Raw genomic sequence first — 9,237 nt, 5'->3', positions numbered from 1 at the left:
ACCATTCAGGTACGATATGAAGCGGAGTTACAAACCGGTTCACTGGTATGGAGTTATCTGGGTGCGATAATTCGACATAGCTGTGATGTTAAGGAGCATAGGAGATGCTACACGCCTTAATTGGTACTGCATTGATATAATTATCGTACAAGCACTCAGCTAGTTATTGAGAGACACTCACGAGCCCAAAACCATAACTTCGTAATCTCAATGGTTTGTGATAGAACCATAACACAATGATCTTTACACAGTTCAACCCTGTATTATAAAATCCAGTAGACTCATGTCCTTGTCGTTTATATAAATCTATTAATGTTTGTCAAGTTCCTTGTATCTAGTGTTGATGTACAACAGACGCTCTCCTTGTTCCACTACCTAACCATAATCTATTGTTCCAGATATTAAGGAATGTACGCTTCATATAACTACACAACGTTATGCCAAGAAGGATACCAGATTACCCTGATTATCTTTGTTATATTAATACATGGTGTTCAATTGGTTCTATATCCACAATAGTTATCATCTTAACTATGCTCTGCATTAAGTATAGTGGTATCCAGCGTATATTTGAAAAACCAACATTTGTATACAAGCTGTACGAATATCATGACATTCACTTTGGTAGTCGCCTTCTTAATGTTAGTCTGTACGGAATACTTAGGACTATCTCTTTATATTAATGATAATGCATTTGGTAATGGACTTTTCATCTTAACTGGTATACATTTTAGCCATGTTATTGTTGGAGCTATCCTTGTATTCTTCACTCAAAGTATCTATAGTTCTTTAGTTACTTACATGCCTACAAGCTCTATAATGCTAAGCAAATCTAAAGGTATGTTATGCAAGATCTTTACAGAACCATTCACTATTTTATATCTACACTTTGTAGAAACCATGTGGATATTAATCCACATTACATTCTATCTCTAAATCATATAACGGTCGTAAGGTACGCCGGGGATAACAGGTCAGATAATATTGGGAGTTCTAATCCTCGGATTGTATCAGCACCTCCATGTCGGCTCATTACTCCCTTGTTATTGAACAAGATTCAGTTAGGAACGCTAGTTCACCGTCAGATGTAATACGTGAGCTGGGTTAAGAACGTCTGGAGACAGTTTGTTCCCTATCTACCATATTATCTAATTGGTTTAATTTTCTTACAAACGGCTTTTGGTTTGATTGAATTATCGCACCCAGATAACTCCATACCAGTGAACCGGTTTGTAACTCCGCTTCATATCGTACCTGAATGGTACTTTTTAGCATATTATGCGGTGTTAAAAGTAATCCCATCCAAAACCGGTGGTTTGTTAGTATTTATGTTATCAACATGTCAATGAAATATCAACAACGATGAAACTTATTTTGGTTAACATAACAACATAGAAGGTAAAGCTGGATTACGTTCAAACTTTACACTGGATACGTTTGAATGTTAACTTACTAAATACCATGGGAGCGAAGAGAATCTAATATGTAACTCCGTTCATGGAAATCAAAAGAGCTTTCACTGATTGTATTTATGAAACGTGATTAGTTCACCTAGCCAACACGATCCGGTTGTTTGGGAATAATATCCCTATTTAAGGGATTGATATGTGCTACAATAACACAGTCGGTACGAAGTCGAAACAAGGTAGTTGATGGTGAACCAGTGGCTGAACAAACCTTTTTATTGATTATGCTGACTTTAGTCCCGAGAAACTACAGTTCTGCTTAAAACTGAGGAGTCAAGTAGGTACAAACCGTACAAGGATTAATTATGTCCATCTGTGCATCTAAGTTGAGACTATCGGTTATATATTTTAGACGCTAACTTCCCGGCTAAACTTTGACTTATTAAACCAGCCTGGGATCATAAAAGTACTATGTATGGTAAGATTGAGCGTGAACATTGGATGTCACCATGGTTATAGTTACGGTACATATATAAAATCTACAGTACGATTTGAGATTTGTTACGTGACGAGCGGTGTGTTTAAGACTAGTTTACATGCGCTCATTTTAATATGTAGTTATTTAACGAAGTTCTATTGTGCTAGCATGGTTTCGAGAACACACCAAATTTCCATGAGTCTATTCCGGGCACACCTCGTCTTTTATCGGTGTGCTCTCAATCTAAATTCATCTTATAACTTTGGTTTCTTAGTTGCAATTACCTTTGTACTCCAAATAATTACAGGTATCACTTTAGCGTTCCGATATACTTCTGAAGCATCTTGTGCATTTGCTAGTGTTCAACATCTAGTTAGAGAGGTAGCAGCAGGATGGGAATTTAGGATGTTGCATGCAACAACTGCTTCTTTTCGTCTTCTTGTGTATCTTAATACACATGTCTCGAGGTATGTATAACTCCAGCTATAGTTATTTAACTACTGCTTGGATGTCTGGTTTAGTTTTATATCTACTTACTATAGCCACTGCTTTCCTCGGTTATGTACTACCATGGGGACAGATGAGTTTCTGGGGTGCTACAGTCATTACTAATCTCCTTTCTCCAATACCATATTTAGTACCTTGGTTACTCGGTGGATACTATGTATCTGATGTAACATTAAAACGATTCTTTGTATTGCACTTTATATTACCTTTTGTAGGTTGCATTCTAATTGTATTACACATCTTCTATTTACATTTAAATGGTTCTAGTAACCCTGCAGGTATTGATTCCGCACTTAAAGTAGCCTTCTATCCTCATATGTTAATGACCGATGCTAAATGTCTATCCTATCTAATTGGTTTAATTTTCTTACAAACGGCTTTTGGTTTGATTGAATTATCGCACCCAGATAACTCCATACCAGTGAACCGGTTTGTAACTCCGCTTCATATCGTACCTGAATGGTACTTTTTAGCATATTATGCGGTGTTAAAAGTAATCCCATCCAAAACCGGTGGTTTGTTAGTATTTATGTCCTCTCTCATTAACTTAGCTCTTTTATCTGAAATTCGAGCTTTGAATACTCGAATGTTGATACGACAACATTTTATGACTCGAAATGTAGTCAGTGGATGGGTAATTATTTGGGTATACAGTATGATCTTCTTGATTATTATTGGTAGTGCTATTCCACAAGCGACTTATATCTTATATGGTAGATTAGCTACTATCGTATATCTTACTACCGGATTGGTTCTATGCTTATACTAAATCAATAGTTATAATGACTACAGCTTCCAAGCAAACATGATTACCGTGATATTGAAATCCAACACTTTTAGCTGTCTTAAGCAGTCCAGTGGGGTGGTGGTGTACTGCAATCATAAAGAACTTGGTATTCTGTTCTAATTCCCCGTGGTAAACACAGTCAACGAATGGCGGAAGGAGCATTCATATGTTATGCAGTGTCTTAGGAGAGATACTCTAGATTTAGCATTCATCTACAGCTACGGTAACTGTTGTGTTTAAATAGCGGTTAACCTTTCCTTTTCCTTACGTACTCAGGGCATGCAATACCAATCAGATAACAACTGAAGCTAGACTCCATGTTACACTTACTAAAATGGGATTCCTAGGTTGATATAAACTACCTTTTTCTGGGGAGTATATACTACGAGTTGGACTACTGGTTTAGATCTTGAAGGTCTTTGTTTACCGGATCCAAGTTCTCTTGTGCTTTTCATGACCATCATGTTAAGTGGATTAAGTATAGTGGTATCCAGCGTATATTTGAAAAACCAACATTTGTATACAAGCTGTACGAATATCATGACATTCACTTTGGTAGTCGCCTTCTTAATGTTAGTCTGTACGGAATACTTAGGACTATCTCTTTATATTAATGATAATGCATTTGGTAATGGACTTTTCATCTTAACTGGTATACATTTTAGCCATGTTATTGTTGGAGCTATCCTTGTATTCTTCACTCAAAGTATCTATAGTTCTTTAGTTACTTACATGCCTACAAGCTCTATAATGCTAAGCAAATCTAAAGGTATGTTATGCAAGATCTTTACAGAACCATTCACTATTTTATATCTACACTTTGTAGAAACCATGTGGATATTAATCCACATTACATTCTATCTCTAAATCATATAACGGTCGTAAGGTACGCCGGGGATAACAGGTCAGATAATATTGGGAGTTCTAATCCTCGGATTGTATCAGCACCTCCATGTCGGCTCATTACTCCCTTGTTATTGAACAAGATTCAGTTAGGAACGCTAGTTCACCGTCAGATGTAATACGTGAGCTGGGTTAAGAACGTCTGGAGACAGTTTGTTCCCTATCTACCATATTATCTAATTGGTTTAATTTTCTTACAAACGGCTTTTGGTTTGATTGAATTATCGCACCCAGATAACTCCATACCAGTGAACCGGTTTGTAACTCCGCTTCATATCGTACCTGAATGGTACTTTTTAGCATATTATGCGGTGTTAAAAGTAATCCCATCCAAAACCGGTGGTTTGTTAGTATTTATGTTATCAACATGTCAATGAAATATCAACAACGATGAAACTTATTTGGTTAACATAACAACATAGAAGGTAAAGCTGGATTACGTTCAAACTTTACACTGGATACGTTTGAATGTTAACTTACTAAATACCATGGGAGCGAAGAGAATCTAATATGTAACTCCGTTCATGGAAATCAAAAGAGCTTTCACGCTATCTCTAGTGCCTGTCGAGTCGCTCAAGGAAGATTTGATCCTGTATATGATTTAAGGGATGTAAAGGTGCTCAGGTCTAACCGTCGGGCCATCTGGATCCTCATATTCAAAGATAATTCTATTTAAGAAAGTTTTAGATAAACGACATGTGAAGAGTCGGACCAACTTTCACGCACGACGATAATTACCCGACAAGGATTTACCTACCTTTGGACCGTCATAATACAGCCGCCGTTTACATTTTACTGCACCGGGCAGGGATTATATACTATACCTCTACAGTGGTATTAGCAGTATCTAGTGTTGATGTACAACAGACGCTCTCCTTGTTCCACTACCTAACCATAATCTATTGTTCCAGATATTAAGGAATGTACGCTTCATATAACTACACAACGTTATGCCAAGAAGGATACCAGATTACCCTGATTATCTTGTTATATTAATACATGGTGTTCAATTGGTTCTATATCCACAATAGTTATCATCTTAACTATGCTCTGCATTAAGTATAGTGGTATCCAGCGTATATTTGAAAAACCAAACATTTGTATACAAGCTGTACGAATATCATGACATTCACTTTGGTAGTCGCCTTCTTTAATGTTAGTCTGTACGGAATACTTAGGACTATCTCTTATATTTAATGATAATGCATTTGGTAATGGACTTTTCATCTTAACTGGTATACCATTTTAGCCATGTTATTGTTGGAGCTATCCTTGTATTCTTCACTCAAAGTATCTATAGTTCTTTAGTTACTTACATGCCTACAACTCTATAATGCTAAGCAATCTAAAGGTATGTTATGCAAGATCTTTACAGAACCATTCACTATTTTATATCTACACTTTGTAGAAACCATGTGATATTAATCCACATTACATTCTATCTCTAAATCATATAACGTCGTAAGGTACGCGGGGATAACAGGTCAGATAATATTGGGAGTTCTAATCCTCGATTGTATCAGCACCTCCATGTCGGCTCATTACTCCTTGTTATTGAACAAGATCAGTTAGGAACGCTAGTTCACCGTCAGATGTAATACGTGAGCTGGGTAAGAACGTCTGGAGAACAGTTTGTTCCCATCTACCATAGTTATCTAATTGGTTTAATTTTCTTACAAACGGCTTTTGGTTTGATTGAATTATCGCACCCAGATAACTCCATACCAGTGAACCGGTTGTAACTCCGCTTCATATCGTACCTGAATGGTACTTTTTAGCATATTATGCGGTGTTAAAAGTAATCCCATCCAAAACCGGTGGTTTGTTAGTATTTATGTTATCAAACATGTCAATGACATATCAACAACGATGAAACTTATTTGGTTAACATAACAACATAGAAGGTAAAGCTGGATTACGTTTCAAACTTTACACTGGAATACGTTTCAATGTTAACTTACTAAATACCATGGGAGCGAAGAGAATCTAATATGTAACTCCGTTCATCGGAAATCAAAAAGAGCTTCCACTGATTGTATTTATGAAACGTGATTAGTTCACCTAGCCAACACGATCCGGTTGTTTGGGATAAATATCCCTATTTAAGGGATTGATATGTGCTACAATAACACAGTCGGTACGAAGTCGAAACAAGGTAGTTGATGGTGAACCAGTGGCTGAACAAACCTTTTTATTGATTATGCTGACTTTAGTCCCGAGAAACTACAGTTCTGCTTAAACTGAGGAGTCAAGTAGGTACAAACCGTACAAGGATTAATTATGTCCATCTGTGCATCTAAGTTGAGACTATCGGTTATATATTTTAGACGCTAACTTCCCGGCTAAACTTTGACTTATTAAACGCCTGGGATCATAAAGTACTATGTATGGTAAGATTGAGCGTGAACATTGGATGTCACCATGGTTATAGTTACGGTACATATATAAAATCTACAGTACGATTTGAGATTTGTTACGTGACGAGCGGTGTGTTTAAGACTAGTTTACATGCGCTCATTTTAATATGTAGTTATTTAACGAAGTTCTATTGTGCCTAGCATGGTTTCGAGAACACACCAAATTTCCATGAGTCTATTCCGGGCACACCTCGTCTTTTATCGGTGTGCTCTCAATCTAAATTCATCTTATAACTTTGGTTTCTTAGTTGCAATTACTTTGTACTCCAAATAATTACAGGTATCACTTTAGCGTTCCGATATACTTCTGAAGCATCTTGTGCATTTGCTAGTGTTCAACATCTAGTTAGAGAGGTAGCAGCAGGATGGGAATTTAGGATGTTGCATGCAACAACTGCTTCTTTCGTCTTCTTGTGTATCTTAATACACATGTCTCGAGGTATGTATAACTCCAGCTATAGTTATTTAACTACTGCTTGGATGTCTGGTTTAGTTTTATATCTACTTACTATAGCCACTGCTTTCCTCGGTTATGTACTACCATGGGGACAGATGAGTTTCTGGGGTGCTACAGTCATTACTAATCTCCTTTCTCCAATACCATATTTAGTACCTTGGTTACTCGGTGGATACTATGTATCTGATGTAACATTAAAACGATTCTTTGTATTGCACTTTATATTACCTTTTGTAGGTTGCATTCTAATTGTATTACACATCTTCTATTTACATTTAAATGGTTCTAGTAACCCTGCAGGTATTGATTCCGCACTTAAAGTAGCCTTCTATCCTCATATGTTAATGACCGATGCTAAATGTCTATCCTATCTAATTGGTTTAATTTTCTTACAAACGGCTTTTGGTTTGATTGAATTATCGCACCCAGATAACTCCATACCAGTGAACCGGTTTGTAACTCCGCTTCATATCGTACCTGAATGGTACTTTTTAGCATATTATGCGGTGTTAAAAGTAATCCCATCCAAAACGGTGGTTTGTTATGTATTTATGTCCTCTCTCATTAACTTAGCTCTTTTATCTGAAATTCGAGCTTTGAATACTCGAATGTTGATACGACAACATTTTATGACTCGAAATGTAGTCAGTGTATGGGTAATTATTTGGTATCAGTATGAATCTTCTTGATTATTATTGTAGTGCTATTCCACAAGCGACTTATATCTTATATGGTAGATTAGCTACTATCGTATATCTTACTACCGATTGGTTTCTATGCTTATACTAAATCAATAGTTATAATGACTACAGCTTCCAAGCAAACATGATTACCGTGATATTGAAATCCAACACTTTTAGCTGTCTTAAGCAGTCCAGTGGGGTGGTGGTGTACTGCAATCATAAAGAACTTGGTTGTCTGTATCTCATAACCGGAGTCATCTTCAGTATTCTAGGAACTATAATGTCTTTGTTTATTCGATTTGAGTTATACAGTTCTGGATCGCGGATCATTTGTACAGAGACGATAGCTACTTATAATGTGATAATAACGATACATGGCCTAGCTATGATCTTTATGTTCTTAATGCCTGCTTTGTACGGAGGATATGGTAACTTCTTTGTACCAATATATATTGGTGGTTCGGAAGTCGTTTTCCCAAGAACTAACGCGATCTCCTATTTTCTAGTACCATTAGGTTCTGTGTTGTTAACTCAAAGTATTTGTTCCGAGTTTGGTAGTGGTCTTGGTTGGACAATGTATCCTCCACTAAGTACTAGCTTGATGGTGTTAAATCCAGAGGCAACTGATTGGATTATCGGAGGTCTTGCAGTACTAGGAATTAGTAGTATTTTAAGTTCTATTAACTTCCTTGGTACTTGCGTCTTCATGGGTTCTAATGCTGGTGCTAAGAACTATATTCTATATATCTGGGCTATCATATTTACTGCCTTATGTTAGTCTTCACTCTACCTATTCTTACTGGTGGATTAGTTATGATCCTTCTTGATCTACACGTAAACACTGAATTTTATGATTCTATGTATTCTGGTGATAGTGTACTTTATCAACATCTATTCTGGTTCTTCGGACATCCAGAGGTATACATTCTAATTTTACCTGCTTTTGGTGTAGTCTCGCAGACATTATCTATGTATGCTGCTAGATCTGTCTTCGGTGGACAATCTATGATCTTAGCTATGGGTTGTATTTCTATTCTAGGTTCCTTAGTATGGGCACATCATATGATGACAGTCGGTCTAGAGGTAGATACCAGAGCTTATTTCTCTGCTATGACTATTATGATTGCAATTCCTACCGGTACTAAGATTTTCAACTGGTTAGGTACCTATATGGCTAGCCATACAACTTGTAGATCTATGGGCTGCTCTTAGTTTTATCCTATTGTTTACTCTAGGTGGTACTACAGGTGTAGTTATGGGTAACGCTGGTATGGATATTGCCCTACATGATACATACTATATTGTAGCTCATTTCCATTTCGTATTATCTCTTGGTGCAGTACTAGCTACTATATGTGGCTTTATCTTCTATAGCAGAGATATGTTCGGAGATACTGTAAATCTATTCCATGTAAATACCGGTGCTTCTCCATATTTAAGCATCTGGTTTGTAGTCTTCTTAGGTAGTATCTTATTAATTTTCATCCCTATGCATATACTTGGTTTCAACGTTATGCCAAGAAGGATACCAGATTACCCTGATTATCTTTGTTATATTAATACATGGTGTTCAATTGGTTCTATATCCACAATAGTTAT

At 36.7% G+C, this 9,237-nt stretch overlaps 2 protein-coding genes across 2 annotated transcripts; both read left to right on the top strand.

Annotated features, from left to right (window-relative positions):
• Nucleotides 1–533: 533 nt before the first annotated feature.
• BESB_041980 (putative apocytochrome b) lies at nt 534–1,349 on the top strand (the record flags this gene model as incomplete). Its single annotated transcript, XM_029362706.1, has 2 exons — nt 534–649; nt 1,100–1,349. 2 exons carry the CDS (start codon nt 534–536, stop codon nt 1,347–1,349), a joined length of 366 nt encoding a protein of 121 aa, XP_029214650.1.
• A 2,781-nt stretch (nt 1,350–4,130) lies between these two features.
• BESB_041970 (putative apocytochrome b) lies at nt 4,131–4,458 on the top strand (the record flags this gene model as incomplete). The annotated part of the gene is made up of 2 exons (XM_029362705.1): nt 4,131–4,169; nt 4,234–4,458. The coding sequence occupies 2 exons, from the start codon at nt 4,131–4,133 to the stop codon at nt 4,456–4,458; spliced, it is 264 nt and encodes an 87-aa protein (XP_029214649.1).
• Between the last annotated feature and the right edge of the window lie 4,779 nt (nt 4,459–9,237).

The sequence above is a fragment of the Besnoitia besnoiti genome, assembly GCF_002563875.1.
Source record: "Besnoitia besnoiti strain Bb-Ger1 chromosome Unknown contig00202, whole genome shotgun sequence".
In the NCBI taxonomy this organism is placed as follows: Eukaryota; Apicomplexa; class Conoidasida; order Eucoccidiorida; family Sarcocystidae; genus Besnoitia; species Besnoitia besnoiti.
The sequence above is the reverse complement of the archived record's forward strand: the minus strand, read 5'-3'. Positions and strand labels throughout refer to the sequence as shown.